The sequence below is a fragment of the Zingiber officinale genome, chromosome 5B, assembly GCF_018446385.1.
Source record: "Zingiber officinale cultivar Zhangliang chromosome 5B, Zo_v1.1, whole genome shotgun sequence".
Classification (NCBI taxonomy): Eukaryota; Viridiplantae; Streptophyta; class Magnoliopsida; order Zingiberales; family Zingiberaceae; genus Zingiber; species Zingiber officinale.
The window spans coordinates 92,046,355-92,067,984 of record NC_055995.1 but is presented as its reverse complement, the minus strand read 5'-3'; the positions used below and the strand labels follow the sequence as shown (position 1 = coordinate 92,067,984).

Below are 21,630 nucleotides of genomic sequence, written 5' to 3'. Positions count from 1 at the left end.
AAATTTTAATTACATTAGTATTTCAAATTTAAATAATAAGTTGTTTATTATTAAATTTTACAGTACCTTACATAAAATTCATCTCTCCCATCTGATTCTTGCCTTTGCAACATATAAATGTTGAGTTCATTACATACCCATCTTTAGCTAATGGAAACGTATCTTCAAGATCACTAGACTCAATCATTATCACTGTCAAATCTATTGAATAGTGTATATCATTCATTACAAATTCATCCCTGAAGTTATCTCTTTCAATTTTTGCTACCATTCTAATGTCGTTTTTTTTTCTTGTTAAGTTCACATATCTCCAAACATTTGTTTCAAACAACTCTGGCTTACAACATCATCAATACTAACAGCTTCTTCTCTCAAATTGTATATACAATTCGTACTCTCTCTAAGACTCATCACAACACTAGTAGAAGTAGATGATATTTACTACCATTGATATTTATGTTACCATCACTAAGTTGGTCTTCTTTTTTTTTAAATAAATCGATTGCATCTTACGTGACAACATTTCATCAGAAAATAAATTCTTGTATTGATACAATCGTAAATAACAATCACTTCTATTAAATATGTGAATAATGTAAGTACCCAAGGTTGAGTTTAATGTGATTAATCGAGTTAAGTTAAGTCCTATGTCTTTTGATACTTTGTGTCTAAGTGTGAAGAAACTTAAGAACACAAGAAGTCGAGCGGAAGACACAGCGAGCGAGAAGGATGACACAAGAAGTGAGCAACAAGCTTAGTACATCTGAGGGATAAAAAGCTATGGAAGAGTGCATCGGCAGATGAGAAAGACGCGTACCAAAACGTTCAAGGGACGAGAAGCCGGAAGGAAGCTGCTCAATGAGAAGGTCGGAGTTGAATTTGGGTAAACTCAACTCATGATGGCTAGACCATCACCCACCCAAAGAAAGTTTGAAAAAGTCAGTTCTATAGTTGACTTTGGATATGCCAATCGTTGGAGTGAAGGAACCTCCAAGGAGCATGGATGTGCCCTTGCACCTCAAGAAAGCACCCTATTGGATGATAGAGGCACCCTCATGCCTCCCTTGGAGGCGCCCTGGAAAAACCAAGGCGCCTCCCATCGACCACAGTCGTTGGATGACCGTTGGAGTTCAGATAAAGTTTTATCCACACTGAAAGCGCCTCTACTTGATCTAAGCTGCCTCCAGGCCATGTCAATACAACGGTAACATCTTCTAGGAGGCTATAAAAAACCTCCTGGAATTAGGAATTAGAAATCAACAACTGCATTCATTTTCCTAGTTATTTCTAAGTTTGTCAAAGTGTGTGAGTGATTACGTCGCCTTCGTTGAAGGAGTTTTTACTAGTGAAATTTTTTCATTGCATTGAATTAACAATCATCCCAGTTGTAACCAAGTAAATCTTTTTGCCTTATTACTTTTTGTTAAGTTATTTTTTTTATGTTAGTTATCTGTCTTTACTAATATTGTGTTCTTTATTACTTCTTTTCAGGGCTATTAACAGCCTCTAGTCAGTCTCACCTAGACGTATAAATATTTCTATAACACTCTTACCAAGTAAAAGAAGTCAATGGATCATATCTCATGTTCCTAAATTTGTAGTTACACATTTCAAAATTTAACATTTCACAAACAATCAACTGTAATCTCGTAACCATACCATTTATGGATTGATTTAGGGTATTATGAATTAAATTCTCAAGACTAAAAAGGAAGGCATTAAAGTCTAGATGTATAGCATTAACAACACAAGATAATTATCAATTTACCAAACTATGTTGCTAAGGTTCCATATAATGCTAATCTAGGTCCCCTTGGGCCGGTGCGATGATTGAAGCATGGGGTGTTGTCACATGAGGTCTTGGGATCAAAACTTTGCGCGTTTGAGCATGCCTTCTCCTGTACCTTAGCCACTCGCACTAATAGCTAGTAGTCACTCATGATTTACCTCCTCAGTGTTGGCCTATGGACGGGTTGACAGGAGCACTAAAGACGAGCGAATCGTCTTTTATCACATATAATGCTAATCTAGCCCCTAGGGCAGCAAAAGGATGTCAAGTTATCACTCAGGCATATGCGGTTCGATCCCTAACTACAACGTATTTGCAAGGATTTTTTTCCAATTGGGGCACGCAACCCAAGATGATAACTTCTGGGTTGCTCGCCGCGAGTGCTTCTTAATTTACCTTAGCGGATGGTGGAAAACTTCTATAGGATCAGGCAAGTTACCCCAAGTTCAATGTTAGCTAGTTCAACATATAATATTAACCTATACATCATATTAATTCATTTACACATTAGTAAAATAAAATGTTGTTCACAAGATTGATCAAAGCGTAAAACTTTGTCTACACTACAATTTCAACTATCACTGCTATTGTGATTGATTTTTTCTATAATGACAAAAATAATTATTAGATAAATATAATGAAGATTTCCTGCCCTACAATATTAGTAAGGGCAATTTAAGATGTTACTGTCGCCTAACTAGATTTACAACATATCTGGAAGGCTGGTTGACAAAATCTAACAACTACTTACATTATTTGAACCTCGCGTTACACTTGCTTACACCTACTGCCCAACTCCTCGCTTGAATCCTTCTCTAATACAATAACAGAGAGCTGCCAAAGTCACTGCTCGGAATTAGGTTTTATTGCTTTCAACTTCATGGTTACGATGGAGGCGTGTGGTCAAGAGCAGCTACCTCATGAAGACCATCAGAGCTATAAACTGCACTATTCATCGAAGAAGCTGCATTGGAGATACATTTGTTATGTTTTCTTCGATCACCTATTCCGTGTACAATAAACTTACAAATTCCGTCGAAAACGATACTCCACTGGAGCGACGATTTTTTACCTATTGCTCTATTCCTCGTTTTCTCTGATAAGAAACTGCACCGTTCACCAAAAATTATTCCCCACTAATCTGATGTTTGTTACCTCCTCTCTGTTCTACTTTTTCGAGCAACAGAGGATCACAGCTCGTCGAAAAATTAGCTACATCGTTTGCTGAAAAATTAGTTGCATCATTCGCTTGCTGTCTATTGCCTCTGGTTTGGACAGGTCACTTTCTCCAAGAAAACGCCTTCTCGGTTAGGAAAGCTCCTTTCTCTTGCTTTAGATACGTAAAATGGAAATTTAACCCAAAGGAGCCTATGCGATTTGAATATTACCAAATTGCCTAAGCAAAAGCAGCTACGTTGTTTTATAAATCACCGAATTTTATATAATTCGAATTCATAAATCGCGTAAGGAAAAAAAAAATCTAAATACTATTATAAAAAGTATAAAGCTGGAGTAGCTCAGTTGATTAGAGCTTATGGCTATTAACCACAAGATCAAAGGTTTAAATCCTTTTTTAGCGTATTAATAATAATAATAATAATAATTATTATTATTATTATTATTATTATTATTACCAATAAATAAACCGCACGCCTCCACTTGCAAGTCCCTGGCCCGATCTATGGACCAAATCAGAGAGGGAGACGAGTGAATAGCCAGCAAGCACAGCCCCTTCGCTATCGCCAGCCTTCGCTGCACGAACAGACTGGGCCTCAATGGGAGGAGTTGCATGTGCGGAGTGGAGTTCCTTGGCTCAAGCCCCCGGTGGTTCACCGGTTAGGGCAGTGGTTAGGGCAGTGATAGAAGGATACAATTTAATAACTCTATTATTCTACATTGTTACGTACTTTGATGCGACAGATTAATCAATCATACAGTGACTTGATAATCAGGCCAATGAATCACTTCAAAGAAAAGAAATACAACATCGAATGTAAAACCACTGCTAGGGATGATAATTTCATCTGAATTCGATAAAAAATTTGACATCCGATCTGAATAAAAAAAATATGAAAAAATTATCAATATCCGATTAAATAATATATATACATATATTAAAGAATATTTTTTTCTAAAGTTAACTATTTTTTTTATTAATATGGGTGCCAGGAACACAAACAGAGCGAGATAAGTCATAAGAGACAGAGCTCCAAATTATTTCAAATATAATTTTATATTACATTATTTGCTACTTTTTATCACGCATAACTTGTCGCATGCATTTGGCCTATGCGAAAATGCCAAATGACATACTTCAATAATATGAATTGTCGCTTTAAAAGAACTATTTGATTTATTTTTTTAGATGAGGTTAATGCAAGCATACGAGCACTGTACAATGTAACGAGATCTCAAGTCTTTGTATTTGTACGTCGTTGATAATTAATTAAGACAAATGATTGTTAAGGGTTTTACAGCGAAAGGACAAATACGAACAAATATAATACATGAAAAGTTCTGCCTCGTTTAGTCTCCTTCCCCCAGCATCTTCCAAGCTCTCCAGTAGAATTCTCATCACAGGTTTAGAAAATGAGTATAATATCAACTGAAACAAGAGCTCTAAATGAAGTGTGAAAAAATATTGAAATGAAAATCCTGGATACTCCCACTATAACATGATTATGGATACCAGTTGAACCTTATCAAAAGGCTTTTCAATCATTCATTTGCTAGCTAGAACTTTCAAAATAAACAAGTGCCATGTAGAATCCTATCACTGTAGAATTTAAGCATACAGAAGTGAAGCAAGTAATTGATCATCCAGAGTATCATTTATTATTATTTCAGACCAAAATTTTCTACACAACTAATCACCAAGAATATGGAAGGATCAGCAATCATGATAACCATACCTGCACCAATTAATTTAGTTGTAGCCATAACGCTAATTGGATAGCGGACTTATTTCCAAGTGACTCTTAGATCCATGGTGTGCATACAGAAGTAGTACTTGGTGTAAAATGAAAATATATGCACAAGTAGAGCGCTTGATTACTTGCAATAAGAAACCATTAAATTGATATTGTTCTCAGTAAAGCAACAATAAGTAACCACTTCATAAACATTTGAATACAGGTAATGCAATTTCACTCTGATTCAAGAACGAAGATTAAATGGGACAGAATCATCACCTGAAATTTTTTTGATTGATTTTTTAGATTTACAAATGGCAACATGTATATCTCATCAACTAATGGCAGGTGTAATTGCTATCCGAAGAAGCTCGACAAGTTCAATGTATTTAGTAGCTAATTGAAGACAACTAAGCATTCAAACAAGTCTAACTATCTAATGCAAACAAATGATGGGATGGCTTCTAACTGCTAGCATTGTGTAACATACTAAAAAGCATGGCTAAAGAACATAAATTAGCAGGAATTAAGTAATTTTAAAATCAAGTAATGAATGTAATTTTAAAAAATCGATTTAGCAAGAAATAAATTAGAAAGATATTAAAGAAGAATGAAAGTGAAGTATCAAGACAAAAAAAAAATATATCAAAATACTTCCAGTGTCGAGCAATTGGAACATCTCATTGACAAAGGAAAAGACAAAAAAGTTATTGTCACTATAAGAAGCTACATTTGTGGTTAGATCCTGACTAATATTGGCAAGTTCAACTTGCCAGTATTCCACAGTTGGTTAATTAAACTGCAATGCTTAAACATTGACATAATAATTTAAATAAAAAAAGAAAATTTTATGAATAAATAAACAGGAAGATCCCTGAAACAGAAATCATAATATTTTGTATTGTAATAGCAAGTGGATTATCAAATTGGAAGGGAAAAAAAAAGGTGTATATATGCCAGTGCCAAGGGCTATATACTGTTATATATAGGTAGTCTTGATATCCGACCCTGCATTTCTCTAAAACTCCAAATCTCTGTCTCTCAACTAGCACCAGAAAACTTGTAAACCAAAAGCTCACAACTAATTCAATCAGGAACCAGTTAATTTCCCTGATAAACCCACTTCTATCAGCCGAACAGAATATATGGTAAGATGGTTCATAATCATGGGAATCAGAGAAAATATTGGGAGGTAGAACTACCCAAAAATTTGTCCTTAAACCATTTCCTCATGTTTCTGTATGGTTTTCCACAAGAGAAACAGAGTAAATATAATTAACTTGCTAACCCTTTATAGAAGATTTGTTGGAGTGAATCACTTGTTTATTATAAGACCAGGATCCAATCTGGTCATTCTTAGAACCGGTCAACAAAACACAATCCACAGCTGTATGTGAGTGATCTCAGAGTCTCCTAGGTGCATCTTACAGCAAAATCGAGTAAATGACTTATCCAGGCAAGACCACAGTATGTAAATATCAGAGTGGCAGTCAATCTCCAATGGTGCCACATCAGACATGATGTAACTCCATTTTTGAAATGTCCAGTAATTTGACAAATTTTGCAGCCAAACCAAAAATATTCTTACAATTAGGAGTTCCAATATTAAGAGACTTGCATTCAGAGAACATGTAAAGACTATGCACAGATCCAAAATACAATATCATGGGAACATATAGCACCACTCAATACCAATAAGTAAATGTATATAGGCACCCTAACAAATCTTAGCTGTGCTTTCTTGACTAAGTAGAAATTAGATCCTGGATATAAGAATCATGATAATATTGCATGCCAACACCATTGTAAAAATATTCTGATTCTGAAATCTTTGAAGATCAGTTTTGGAAGTTATGCATTAAAAGGCATCTTGCCACTCCAAGAATGCAAAAGGAGGCAAACAGAATCTCAAAGCCACACATCCAACAAATTCGGAAGCTTTCTCAATTTACAATACCAAATCCTCGAGTATAACTCATAACCAGAATATCCTTCAAGCAATGCTTAAAAATGATATACTTCAAGGTGTTTAATCTCAAATGCTTAATCCAAACTGAAGCATCCAAAAGCACTTCACCTTTAGAATACCACTTAACACTGCTCAATTAAAACATAACTGCTAAAATCTTTCTCCATCCAACTGTCTCAAAGCTGAAAACAACATGCTTCATACATAGCACATCATTTCTCGATGTTCCATATTGTCACTCAGTATGTTAAAATTCCCTTACATTGAATAACACTAATTAAAGGTTCGAGTTCAAATAACTGGTCAGACCACACCTTACAGCTTGCTGCTTCTTAATTTGATTTCACCAAGTTCTCTCACAAAACCAGCAGGAAAACAGGCTAAGCGTGCTCAGTGTTAGGCCATCTTTCCTGACATGCAGGCAACGCATAGAGAAGCTTCCTAGAATCCACAGCCTGCACCAGCCTTCATTACTGTCAGATCTGTGCCATGGAGATAAATCTATGCATGATAACTGAACACAAACCAAGTGGTGCTAAAAAATGTAATATCCAAGCCAGAAAAGTTCCTAAAGGAGATAACCATAGGTAATATTTTATCTGTAAAGAAAGCAAAAAACAGCAAGCAATAGACATGTACATGGAAAAACTTGAGCACCTTAATAGTATGAACTAGATCCACCGCTGCCAGCATATCCACGGCTACTCAAACTACGCCCAGAAATGAAAGATGATGAAGCTGAACCACCACCACCCTGCAGAAATAACATATGTAAAATACAACATAGCAGTAAAAAAAATGACAGTATGAGAAAGTACTTACATCAGATCCACGTGACAAATAGCCACTGCCGAAGCTTGATGAGTATACTCCACCTGCACTACTGCTAGTTGAACCTACAAGGATATAATAATAAAATGCAATTAATAACAACCACAGCATAGCAATTCAATAAGCAGTTGAAAAAAAAAAATTACATACCCCGCGCATAAGTCATTCCCTGACGAGTCCCATACAAGGTATCGTGACCAGAAAGAGAACCTCGGGTACTACCATATCCAACATTCTCTTGACCAAGCCTGCCCAGCATAGCAAAGAAGAGTATGGAGAGAACAGTAGGAGCAGAAAAAATATTCTTCATACAACAAGAAATACGAAACCAGACCTATCACTATAAGCATGTCCATACTGAGCTCCAGTACCACTAACAGCATAATCCAAGCGAGCCCTTGGCTGGCGTATGCTTATATCAGCATAACGAGGATCATCCTGAAAAGTAGAAAGGTAACAAAGGGAAAGATAAATAGAAATTAAACAAATGATAAACATGCAATTAAATACTGACCATTTCTGAGTAAGGACGTTTTGACCCAGAAACTGAAACATAATCTCGGCTACGGCCTTCTCGATATGTGAGGGGGCGTTCAAGTTTCCTCTCATAATCATCATCAATGTAAACCCTCCTGTCACTAGGACGAGAGGCACTACGTGGTGGCAATTCAGAGTAACCAGGCCCTCGAAAGGAGTAATCATCTCGATAAGATGGAACTCTCTCGATGGGCACTCGGGAACCATACTCTGGAACAGGTCGGCTTCTAGGAGGTGGTAGGTCATCACGTCTCACATAGTCCCTCCTGTCACTAATCCTTGGATATGTATCAACTGACCAAAAAAAACAAATTATTGAGCTGCATAAGACAGCATTCATAAAGCATATGAACAAAGATGGACAAGAAAACTACCAGGTGCAGGTGGCCTTCTCTGATAGGACCTCTCTGGTGGAGGCAAACGCCTTACCCGCTCTGCCATTATCATCTCAGGGTGTCTATCCCTATGTCCAAGAGGCTTCTTCATACCGCGACTGCTACTAGACACACCACGAGCACCAACTGGTCTATAGGCATAACTTGAAAACCTAGTAGGTGGAGGCCGGTGATATGATGCACGGCCACTTCGTGGAGCGTCCCGGCTAGGCCTAAAAGTTCCATGAAGACTGCGTTTCACTCTTCCTCTTTGATGTGGCCTAGACAATCTAGCCCTAACTTTGACCTTGCTATGACCTTCCCCTAGTTCCGTATTGTTAATACCATCAGCACATACAACAGCATTATCATGAGTGTCAAAAGTAACAAATCCAAAATCTTTCCTTTTGGCAGCTGGCATATTACGAGCAAGCTCAACTTTCTCAATTACACCATATTTCTTGAGGCAATCCCTAACCCGATCCTCATCCCACATAGCAGGCAAGCCATCAATGAAAACAGTTTTAACCTGGCAGTTCAAAAGGGAAAAATAAGCAAAATACAGCTTAGTTTCAGGATTATGGAGTTCAAATAGGACAACCACTGCATAAGAAATTTGGGTTACAAAAAAGTACTGCACTCAAAGAAAGGTTGAAATCACAATTGCCTGTATTTGAAACTGGTAAAAACAACAGATAACAATTACAGATACGGTAGATGAGCTACACTATCAAATCATACCTGGGCCATAATTTCATCATCTGGATCAATGAAAGAATCTGCAAAGGCGATCTTAGCGGTCCTATCAACACCAAACACTACATCTCTCTTCTGCAAGATCTTGTAAGCATCCATTGCTTCAGTACGTGATGAGAACTCCAGGAAGGCAAAACCACGATTCATTCCCGCATTATTAGTATCCTCAACAAGGGTCACATCTTCTACATTCTCAACTCCATAGCTTTTAAGTTTTTCCTTAAACTGTATTGAAGGAAAAGATGTCAATTTGACCAGAATGCAGAAAAACATTGGAAAAGGATTATAAAAAAAAAGTGGTAGAGAATGTTACATGTTCCTTTGTCCAAGATTTGCAAATATTACCCACAAACAGTGTATCACTGTCTTGACTTGGAGCAACTCCACATTGCTTACCGCGTACCTATAAAATGAACTAATTCCATATGAAGTAAATGAAAATATAATTTAAAAATGAAAAAAAAATACAAACCACAGGAGTCTTGAGATCTGACACAGCACGCTTTGCCTGCTCTACAGTTGCGAAACGCAAAAATGCAAATCCTTTGTTCTTCTTTGTCAATGGATTCATCATTAACCGAACCTCAGTGACCTCGCCCACTTGAGAAAAAACTCTCTTGAGGTCATCTTCATTAGCATCTTTATCTAGGCCACCAACAAATATTTCAAACTCCTTTCTTTTTCTATGTTCTTCAACTACTTTGTGTTGTTCTTCTTCCTCAGCATTAAGCATATGCTCTACCTCAACATTTTCATCTTCCTCACCTTCTAAGTGATCTCTATCATCCACGATTTCTTCATCAACCATATCAATTTCCACCTCTTCAATTACATCACCTTCTTCACCCTCTCCATCAACATAATCTTCTTGTACTTCATTCTCAACATACTTCTCATCATAATCTACAGCAGTATCTTCTTCATGTTCATACTCCACCTCATTGTCCTCTAACTCTAACCTTTCACCATTTTCTTCTTCCAAGTAAACCTCCTTGACAACCTCTTCATCTGGAAAAGAGAAAACGAAACTTCTTCAGAAACATCAACATGGTAGAATTTTTGCACGTTTAGGTAAGATCCACACACATTTATATTGGTTCTCCAAATGTCAAGGACCAGATAGTAAATAGACGTAAACACATCTCAATAAACAGAAATCACTGACAGTATTCCAAGTATTTGGTTGACAAAGAACCAAAATCAGGTACCAAGCAAAATTTTGCAAAAGGATCATGTCAGAATTTTCGTTGATTTTTTGTAGCAGTAAGCCTCTTTTATATAAGTTTTCATCAGTGGAAACTGATAGTCGCCAGTGACTGAATCATGTATTAGTGGATATATCAATATACAAGAAAATGATAGCAAAATTATTAAACAGATAGATAGTGAATACATATTAGAAATGAAGTGCACCTGTGCGACTAGGATAAAAGAAAATATTATTCCAAAATGTAAGAGAAAAAAATCAAAATCAAATCAGCTGATTCAAGGATCTAGAAAAAAAAACATGTAGCTAGAAAGATAAAGTGGATTATCAAAAAATCAATATAAATTTCGAGATTATACCTGCGAATATAGAAATTGAGCATGACATTGATTAATGAATAATCAAAGCACCAAAAGAATGAGAAAAAAAAAACAACGCCATGCTAAAATTGCAAGTAACAAAGAACCAAAAAATACAAAGACTTGATCAGGATAAAGTAACGCAACATTCATAGATATATATATAACGATGTTTAAGAACAAGAGGTCCAAATTTCATAAGTTCTGGAAGCAAACAAAAGGGGGAAAAAAGTCAAAAAAAAAAACAGATGCCTGAACAGATGGGATTTCTCACATTCAACATCGACGGAGTCACGGCCAATATCACTGGAATTAAGATCGAACATCTTATCCCTGACGACGACAGCCTCTACCTTGGTCTCTTCCTTCACCTCCTCGACGGAAGGCGGGACCTCTTCCACCTCGGTGGGCTCCTCCACAACCTCCGCCTCGGTCTGAGCTTTAAGCACCGCCCTGAAAGTCCTAGCCGCCGTCTTCCTCTGCCCTGCCGTCTTCTTAGCCGACCGAGGAGGCATCTGGATCAGAATTAAAAGGATCAAAGTTTGGAAAACCAAATCGAAAATTGGTTATCTACTACCAAACGTCGACACCGCAATCGAACTTCCATACCTTACCTGCGAGATCTAAACCCTAGAAACACTTCTCGGAGCGAAGCGCCGGCAAATCCGTCACGAACCCTAATTCACGCTCGCGGTGGCTCGCGCTTCGAGATCTTAAACTGGCACCTGAGGGGCTAGGGCAACTAAAATCCTCCTTAACCCAATTTACTAAACTACCCTCATCAGGCGGTTCAGACGATAACGCATTATGATCATGATAAGATGGCGTTTCGGTCATTTCATTTGGTGCTTACGTATAATGGTTTGGATTGGGCTTTAGATTTCGATCCAACGATTTCTCCTGATCTACTGCATCAGCTAGGGATAAGCATTTTATAAATTAATCGGTAAATATTGACTAAAACCGTATTAAAATTTTACTGAAACAGCTATTTCAATTAACATCAAATTAATTAAAATTTTGAAAAAAAAATAATAAAAAAATTATATCAAATTAACCTCACCGCTAATCCCAATCAGAATGAGGATTTGATATTAATTTATATAAATTTTTTTATTATTTTTAAAAAATTTTGATTAATTCAGTGTTAATTGATATATAATTTATTTTTAATTTAATTTAATTAATTTGATTTTAATAAAATTTTATTTAATTTAATTAGTTAACATTAAATTAATTTTTCATTCATTGGATTAATTTATTCACCGAATTAAAGGAATTAATCGAATAGAGCCTGGCGTAACTTTGAAAGCCAAATTCGGAAACGCCGCTTAAGATTGGTGGAACCCGAAATTTGTGCGTAGGAATTGGGTAAATGTCAAAAAGGTTTTTGATGTTTTATGTTGAAACAATTTCATTATACCCCTCAACTTATCTAATTTGTAAAATAAGAGAAAGTTGTGCTATTATCAAGATGACTTGTGAAAGTTGGGAGATTAATTTTCATTGAATATAGAATAAAAAATATATAATTATTTATGAAAAAAGTTTTCTTAATCCAACTACTGAAAATATAAATATTTGTTTAAAAAATAAGATAAAAATGAAAATACACTTTCTTTATATATTAGAATCATTCTAGGACAGTTTTTTTTATCAAAGAACGCCTTATTTAGTGTTTTTTACATAGCTACCCTTAAGAATATTATAAGATGGATTTTAATTTTTTAATATGTTAATTTCAAATTTAAAATAAGAATTAGTCGGACCGACTTATCTATTAAATAATATTCACATGATAACACTATAAAATCATATTTATTATGTCATTATATAATTTTATAACTATTAGAATATTCACACAATTGACCAACTAATTTAATATTTAAATTTAAAATTGATGTATCAATAAAATTAAAATTTGATCATGTTCAAGAGCTGAGTCGATGGACGTTGGGGATGTGGCGTTCCTATTGACTGATTGAGGACACTGAGGGCGTAAGTCTTCTGCTGACGTGGACCTACAAACATAACACCGAGCCAGGGAGAAGTTCCCCAGCAATGACCCTCCGATGTTCAAGTAAGATCTCCGACAAAAAAAAGGAATAGAGCCAAAAAAGAAATGAGAACTGTAGCTACAGTATATATGTGTTGATCCTGTCGGGAAGTTGAGAAGACGAACCTGCCGGAATGACGTGTCTGGAAGGTTGACCGCATCCCCATGACCCGGTTGATGATCTGTCCGCTGCGTTGACCAGATCGTCAGAAGTCCTCCTCCGGTCAACTATACCTGTATCCAGCGACCGGGTCGCCCCGGCCTCTGGTACCTCGGTGCTCGAGGCGAATCCCACAGATATATGAGCAACCGAAAACTAATGACAGAATAATTAACTAAATGCAGAAAAGGTACGAGAACGTACCCTGGCCCAGGGGGGCGCCCTCGGATGGATGGATGAGTTGGTCGAGCTACTGATCAAGTCGTCGCAGCCCAGGTGGCATGTAAGTCAGAATATATCCTCGGCTCACAGGCCGGGCTACGGCACACACTAACGGCTCCTAGGCCGGCTGGTAAAATGTCTCACCATCATAGCAGTAATACAAAGAGCAGAACATCACGGCTCGATGGCCGGAAAACACAATGGATGTCTAGAAACACCGCGGAGGGCTGGATCTACGCCAAAAGTAGTGGAGACAATAAATGTACAGCCATCGATGCGGACTGTCAGGACACCGGAGCTAGCTGTGGGGTCGTCGGAAGGGGCAGCGGCGGCTGTGGCTACCGGTGGCAACACCTGCGGGAGGTGGCATCGATTGCGGGAGAAGGAGGCAGTGGTCCGCCGACGACGGTGCAGTGAGGAAAAGAGAGAAAGTAGTGAGAGGGGCGGCCTGCGGCGGCTCCGGCGAACTGAGGTGGCTCCGACGGTAGCATCTCGAGGAGAACAGAGGCTATGCCGACCACAAGAAGAGGTGAGGAGGAGAAGAGCAGTGGTCGGAGACCCGCAGCCGGCCTTGCCACCTGCGAGGAGCGCGAGAGAGATGAAGAAAACCCTCTCTCCCCTCTGTTGGTAGCCGAGGTAGGAAAACGAAGGAGAAAACACTCCCCGGCGGTGGCGTGTCCAGCCGTACTATCGCAATGAGGTGGAGGAGGAGGGTGGTGACGGCGTCGCGAGGTGGAGGAAGAAGAGCGGCGGTGGGTTGCTCCAATGGAGACGTCACAAGCGGGAGATGGAGAGGAGGAGATGGAGCGGCCTATGGCCGGCGCCGACGCCGACGAGGAGCCCGAGAGGAAGAAGGTGACTCCATTTCCCCTGGCGGCGGCCTCCTGTTCCTCTCACGAACCCCCCTCCCTTTTTTCCCTTGTCCACAGTGCTTATAAGCACTAAAATCCCTAAAGCCTTCTCCTTCCTAATGTCACAAATGCCCCCTTTCCTCTTCTTAATTCCTTTCATGTCCCAAACTACATCCGGATCACAAGCCTCCCCTTCAAGTCTAGTCGAAGGAGGCGTTAGTCCGACTGACTGGACAGTCAATCGCAAAGAGCTGAACCGCTCTCGATGTCAAAGTCAAATCGCTGAACCGATAATATAATGTCCCTCGGGCGGTCGCTATAATAATGGTGTCGCAAGAGATGGTAACGATACCGAGCAGACCAAGTCAAAAACTGGACCAATACCAAGTGCGCAGCCGCGAAGGTACCGACCGGACGATCGAAGTGATGCCGATTAGGTGGATAGACGCCGAGCAGAAGATGCTGAGCGAGCGACAACGTCAAGCGAGTGCCAAAACAACAAGCAAGCGAAGAGTGCCTGGATAGCAGACCGAGCGATACGGTGGACTACGAATAGACCGAGTGGACAAGCGATGCTGAGTGCGCGACTGCGGAGATGCCGGATGAGAAACAAAAACATCTCTGCGAGCGATGACGATGCTGGGCACACAACAACGAAGATGCTGAGCGAGTGATCGGAATGATGTCGATCGGACGGATAGATGCCGGACGGACGATGTCGTGCGTGCGACCACGAAGGTGCTGACCAAGCACTCATAGGAACAGAAATCGATGTCGGACGAACGATGTCGGGCGTGCGATCGAGCTGATGTCGATCGGAATAATAGATGCCGAGCGTGCGATCGGAATGATGTCGATTGGAATAATAGATGCCGAGCGTGCGATCGGAATGATGTCGATCGGAATAATAGATGCCGAGCGGGCGATCGGAATGATGTCGATCGGACGGCTATGAAAGTGCTGACTGCGCAGCCTTAATAATAGTCACCGAGTCGAGGTGTGAAACCAGTAGAGTAAACTCAATGGTCGCGACCATCGGAGATAGCTCGACCCCGATCGGGGGAGATAAGAAGCTCTTATAATCTGATCCGCGACCATCGATGATAGCTCGACCCCGATCGGGGGAGATAAGAAATACGATATGCTGATAAGCTGGCTCGAGGCCAGTGATAATCGCTCGACCCCGAACGGGGGAGATAGAATATCTGAAGCTGGTCCGAGACCAGTGGCGACCGCTTGACATCGAACGGGGGAGATAGAATATCTGATAACTAGTCCATGCAGCGGTCTTCAAGCCGGGGTTTTTATAGTCGCCGGTTCGACTCTACGGTTTAACGTCTAGGCTAGACGATCTTCAAGCCGGGGTTTTTATAGTCGCCGGTTCGACTCTACGGTTTAACGTCTGGGCTAGACGGTCTTCAAGCCGGGGTTTTTATAGTCGCCGGTTCGACTCTACGGTTTAACGTCTGAGCTAGACGGTCTTCAAGCCGGGGTTTTTATAGTCGTCGGTTCGACTCTACGATTTAACGTCTGGGCTAGACGGTCTTCAAGCCGGGGTTTTTATAGTCGTCGGTTTGACTCTACGGTTTAACGTCTGGGCTAGACGGCCCTGAGGGCTAATTCAAACCCGGCCGATCGGCTCGGGGGTCTTCGTCATCGAGCCTGCAGCTCGGATATAATCCTCCCGGCTGAACGGCTCGGGGGTCTTCGCCATCGAGCCTGTAGCTCGGATATAATTCTCCCGACCGAACGGCTCGGGGGTCTTCACCATCGAGCCCGTGGCAGCCACGGGCTCGTATATAATCCTCCCGGCCGATCGGCTTGGGGGTCTTCACCATCGAGCCTGCAGCTCGGATATAATCCTCCCGGCCGAACGGCTCGGGGGTCTTCGCCATCGAGCCTGCAGCTCGGATATAACCCTCCCGACCGAACGGCTCGGGGGTCTTCTACATCGAGCCTGTGGCTCGTATATAATCCGCTCGGCCGAACGGCTCGGGGGTCTTCACCGTCGAGCCTGCAGCTCGGATATAATCCTCCCGGCCGAACGGCTCGGGGGTTTTCGCCATCGAGCCTGCAGCTTGGATATAATCCTCCCGGCCGAACGGCTCGGGAGTCTTCACCATCGAGCCCGTGGCAGCCACGGACTCGTATATAATCCTCCCGGCCGATCGGCTCGGGGGTCTTCACCATCGAGCCTGTAGCTCGGATATAATCCTCCCGGCCGAACGGCTCGGGGGTCTTCGCCATCGAGCCTGCAGCTTGGATATAATCCTCCCGGCTGAACGGCTCGGGGGTCTTCGCCATCGAGCCCGTGGCAGCCACGGGCTCGTATATAATCCTCCCGACCGATCGGCTCGGGGGTCTTCACCATCGAGCCTGCAGCTCGGATATAATCCTCCATGCCGAACGGCTCGGGGGTCTTCGCCATCGAGCCTGCAGCTCGGATATAACCCTCCCGGCCGAACGGCTCGGGGGTCTTCTACATCGAGCCTGTGGCTCGTATATAATCCGCCCGGCCGAACGGCTCGGAGGTCTTCACCATCGAGCCTGTGGCTCGTATATAGTCCGCCCGGCCGAACGGCTCGGGGGTCTTCTACATCGAGCCTGTGGCTCGTATATAATCCGCCCGGCCGATCGGCTCGGGGGTCTTCTACATCGAGCCTGTGGCTCGTATATAATCCGCTCGGCCGATCGGCTCGGGGGTCTTCTACATCGAGCCTGTGGCTCGTATATAATCCGCTCGGCCGATCGGCTCGGGGGTCTTCACCCGAGGAACTAATGCAAATCATATAACTGACAGAATAAATAACGGGAAAACTGACCGGGGTCATGAGAATGGCAGAACTCTCCGGCATCATCCATCTTCACGTTCCAGATCAGGCGCGTTCCCACAGACGGCGCCAAATTGATCCTGTCGGGAAGCTGAGAAGACGAACCTGCCGGAATGACGTGTCTGGAAGGTTGACCGCATCCCCATGACCCGGTTGATGATCTGTCCGCTGCGTTGACCAGATCGTCAGAAGTCCTCCTCCGGTCAACTGTACCTGTATCTAGCGACCGGGTCGCCCCGGCCTCTGGTACCTCGGTGCTCGAGGCGAATCCCACAAATATATGAGCAACCAAATACTAATGACAAAATAATTAACTAAATGCAGAAAAGGTACGAGAACGTACCCTGGCCCAGGGGGGCGCCCTCTGATGGATGGATGAGTTGGTCGAGCTATTGATCAAGTCGTCGCAGCCCAGGTGGCATGTAAGTCAGAATATATCCTCGGCTCATAGGCCGGGCTACGGCACACACTAACGGCTCCTAGGCCGGCTGGTAAAATGTCTCACCATCATAGCAGTAATACAAAGAGCAGAATATCACGGCTCGATGGCCGGAAAACACAATGGATGTCTAGAAACACCGCGGAGGGCTGGATCTACGCCAAAAGCAGTGGAGACAATAAATGTACAGCCATCGATGCGGACTGTCAGGACACCGGAGCTAGCTGTGGGGCCGTCGGAAGGGGCAGCGGCGGCTGTGGCTACCGGTGGCAACACCTGCGAGAGGTGGCATCGATTGCGGGAGAAGGCGGCAGTGGTCCGCCGACGGCGGTGCAGCGAGGAAAAGAGAGAAAGTAGTGAGAGGGGCGGCCTGCGGCGGCTCCGGCGAACTGAGGTGGCTCCGACGGCAGCATCTCGAGGAGAACAGAGGCTATGCCGACCACAAGAAGAGGTGAGGAGGAGAAGAGCAGTGGTCGGAGACCCGCAGCCGGCCTTGCCACCTGCGAGGAGCGCGAGAGAGATGAAGAAACCCCTCTCTCCCCTCTGTTGGTAGCCGAGGTAGGAAAACGAAGGAGAAAACACTCCCCGGCGGTGGCGTGTCCAGCCGTACTGTCGCAATGAGGTGGAGGAGGAGGGTGGTGACGGTGTCGCGAGGCGGAGGAAGAAGAGCGGCGGTGGGTTGCTCCAATGGAGACGTCACAAGCGGGAGATGGAGAGGAGGAGATGGAGCGGCCTATGGCCGGCGTCGGCGCCGACGAGGAGCCCGAGAGGAAGAAGGTGACTCCATTTCCCCTGGCGGCGGCCTCCTGTTCCTCTCACGAACCCCCTCCCTTTTTTCCCTTGTCCACAGTGCTTATAAGCACTAAAATCCCTAAAGCCTTCTCCTTCCTAATGACACAAATGCCCCCTTTCCTCTTCTTAATTCCTTTCATGTCCCAAACTACATCCGGATCATGTGTGCATACCTCCGTCGAAGTATGGGGGTCTTTATATAAGGCTCCCTAGAGGTGTGTGCACACTCCTCGAGACGTGCACGCTCCTCAAAACATATCTGCAATGGATGTGTCAGAAAAGAGTATCTGTCGTCATACCATAGTAGCACGAGCATATTTCTGACGTGACAGTGGAAGTTTCCACCGTACGATTCCCTGTCTGACCATGTCGCTGACCACGCCTCTTGTCGACAGCACTGGTTCCTAGGAAGATATCGCCAACTGCTCCCTTTGTCCTTTACCGGGCCGAGCGTAGGAACCACTCGGCTAGCACCTTTCCCTGGCCGAGCGAAGGGGCCGCTCGGCTAACGCCCTCCCGGCGCCACCAAGGTCGGACCGACTCAAATGTCCGCTCAGCCGATGATTTGATGTCCGACTCCACCCTATCGAGCGAGGGAGCCTTAACTGTCGGGTCGATGTCGTGTTCCTAGTTAGCCGAACGGGATGTCCGCTCGGCCTTCATCTCTTCCTGCTTTGCCTTATGAGCGGCGGAAACTCGGCACCAGGCCGAGCTATCGAGATGTCGGGTCGGTTATTCTTCCTGCCGCTCAGGAAGGTATCTCGCCCGATCGCTTGTCTACCCGCGACATTGACCACTTTGACTTCCTACCGGGCGGGCCTCGTCTTACAACCGAATCACGTGCATCCCACTCAAGTCTAGTCGAAGGAGACTGCAAGTCCAACTGACTAGACAAGTAGCCTGATAAACGGTTGGTCGGTCGGCTAAAATAGATGAGTTAGATCCCGCTCGGTCTCCGTAGGATTGATCTTTCTCCCCCGGTCGGTGCTTCGTGTCTTTGTACTTGGATATTTTTGGATACCTTTCCTCACCGCTTTCGAGGGGGGGGGGGGGGTCGGTCAGCTAATGCTGACACCGTCCGAATCTCCTCGTGATGTGTGTAAATCACTTCCATTAAGGCCGAGCACGCGCCCATTAAATGTTGTCCCGTGGGAGGACACCACGTGTCGGTGGCGCAGTCGCCACACGTCCGAGGTGACAGCTGCTGATGTGACGTTTGGTAGTTCGAATTCAACGGTCGGATATGCACTTCGATTCCTATGCCCTAGATCGGACGACCCCGGTCGGCCACGCCCATCTTTATAAAGCTTCAGTGTCACCGCTTCTTCCTCTGCGTTCTATTTCTGCTCTTCGACCGTTTGCTCCGACGACTTTGCTTGCTTCCAGCGCTCCAGCGACTCCCAACTTTCTCCCTCGGCGCTCCATTTTCCTGTAAGCTTTGACTTCTGTTCCTTCGTCTTCTCTTCTGGCCTTTACCGTTTTCCGATGTTCCGTCATTCTGTTTAGTGAATCTCTTGTCGATCCTGCTTCATCTTTCCGTCGACCCCCTTAGCAAATCCTTTTGCTTCTTTATTTTCCAACTATGGCCAGTTCCTCCCAACCAGTCAACCCGTCCTGTGGTCTCTGGTATACCACCATGAAGATCAGGTTTGATGCGGGCGACGCGTCACACCTCATTAACGCTTTTGACCTCCCGCCCGATCGGCCACACAACCCATCGACCAACACTATTTGTTTCTTCTGAGACCAGTTCGTGGTTGGCCTCCGGTTTCCCATTCATCAGTTCATAACCGAAATTTGTAATTTTTTTCGAATCCCGCTTGCCTAGCTCGTCCCTAACTCCTTCCGCCTGCTGTGAGGGGGGGGGGGGGGGGGGGGTGTTCCGCGTGCACAGCATCCCACTGACCCCTCAAGTCTTCCACTACTTCTACTACCCCAAACAATCCGAGTTGGGCACCTATCTGTTTCAGTCCTGTATTGGCCTTGTTTTCTTCGACAAGATGCCCTCCTCCAACAAACACTAGATGGAGTACTTTTTTTATTTAAGAGTCCCCGAGCAGCCCCACTTCCGAACTCAATGGCAGACCGCCCTGCCACCCCCACCCAAGCTGAAGAGGTACAAGACTCAATCGGACTACCTCCACGCCGCTAATATGCTGGTCGAGCTGAAGTTCAACATTCACAAGCTGCTACTAGAAGGCGTGATGTACATGTTCGGGCTAAGTCCGAGCCGAGTGAAGCTCCCGAGCAGCCTAGGTATGGAATTTCTTAATTTTCTTCCTTTGAGTCTAACTAATTATATTCTTCTCTTGCAGTCGACATCATGATGTGTGCCCGAGCAACTGGTATAATGAAGGCTAAGCAGGCCGAGATCGAAGCAGCTGTTGCTAAGGAGATGGAGCAGCTCGGCCTGGCCTCGATTGGCTCGCAAGAGGGCACAGCTGGGGAAAATACAACTACGGGCGACGAGACCGCCGAGCGGACGCCCAGCATGGGAGGGGCAACCGAACCAACCTAAGTTCGCGGTGCGCTGCCCATCATTCCTGCCGAGGAATCGGGGTCCTCGGGCGACGAAGTACCGCTCTCCCGCAAGAGGCACCGAACGGAGGCGCTATCCCGATCTGCTACTTCAGCCATCCAAGATTCTGCGAGGGGAGGCGTCCCGTCCCTATCCCCTGTAACAGTGGAGGCTACTTCCTCCGATCGGACTCCGTCCGTGGTTAACCTACAGGAGCCGCTCTCCGTTCAGCCACTCACCTCCCTTCCTCTGGCTAGGCGGAAGATAACCCGATCAACCATTCTTCTCGTCTACCCTGCCCGAGCCTCCGGTCCGTGTGCCTCTGCCCAATCGACGCAGGGCGAGAGACGATCTGTCACCACCACCCTTTGCCTGCCAGTTGAGGATCTTCTCGCGCTGGGCGACCAGCTCAGCTCTCCTTAACATCAAGTCTACATCCGGGGTCAGCTCGCCCGCGTCTGGGAGGAGGCGAGGGCGCGAGCGACCATGAAGCCCCCGGGTGCGCTGGCCGACAACCATCTGGAGATGTCCACCAGGGTTAGTATTTGCATTAGTTCATAAGTTACCTCCGCTCGACACTAATTTTTACTTGCAGTACTGGGTGGAGAATATCGCCATGTGTCAGCGGCTGGCCCAAGTGGAAGATGAGCTGAAGAGGCTCAAGATTTGTGGAGAAGCCTCTTCCCAGGGACCATCGCCCGCCCGTCTGAAGGCTGAGCTGGAGAAAGCCCAACGACTCCTCGCCGAGGAGCAGCAAAAATCGCCCGAGCAGGCCAGCAGGCTAGGCCAAATAGAGGCACAGTTGAAGACTTATGATAGGAAGCTTGACCTGGCCTCTATAAGGAAACAACAGGCCATCACCGACTTAGAAGAAAAGAATAAAGAAGCTCGATAGTTTGCCAAAGATCTGAAGAAAGCAAAGGACTCCCTATCTGCCGAGCGGGAGAGCCGCTCGGCCAAGGAGGTGAAGCTTCAGAATCAAGTGAAGCGTTTGGAAGAGGAGTTGGAGGCCTCCCAAGCTGCCTTG

At 44.1% G+C, this 21,630-nt stretch overlaps 1 protein-coding gene across 4 annotated transcripts; it reads right to left on the bottom strand.

The window, feature by feature from the left end:
* Positions 1 to 4,183: 4,183 nt before the first annotated feature.
* LOC121985000 lies at positions 4,184 to 11,489 on the bottom strand. Of its 4 annotated transcripts, none has more exons than XM_042538229.1 (12): positions 11,344 to 11,489; positions 11,009 to 11,249; positions 9,641 to 10,176; positions 9,482 to 9,571; positions 9,154 to 9,393; positions 8,413 to 8,941; positions 8,016 to 8,332; positions 7,836 to 7,939; positions 7,652 to 7,749; positions 7,493 to 7,566; positions 7,328 to 7,424; positions 4,184 to 7,238 (listed from the first exon to the last, which is right to left on the bottom strand). In XM_042538229.1, exons 2-11 carry the CDS (start codon positions 11,247 to 11,249, stop codon positions 7,329 to 7,331), a joined length of 2,325 nt encoding a protein of 774 aa, XP_042394163.1. In that variant the 5' UTR covers positions 11,344 to 11,489; the 3' UTR covers positions 4,184 to 7,238; position 7,328. The 4 variants fall into 4 exon arrangements, with proteins under 4 accessions (XP_042394163.1, XP_042394161.1, XP_042394160.1 ...); XM_042538227.1 differs by having other exon boundaries at positions 4,184 to 7,152; XM_042538226.1 differs by having other exon boundaries at positions 4,184 to 7,125.
* Between the last annotated feature and the right edge of the window lie 10,141 nt (positions 11,490 to 21,630).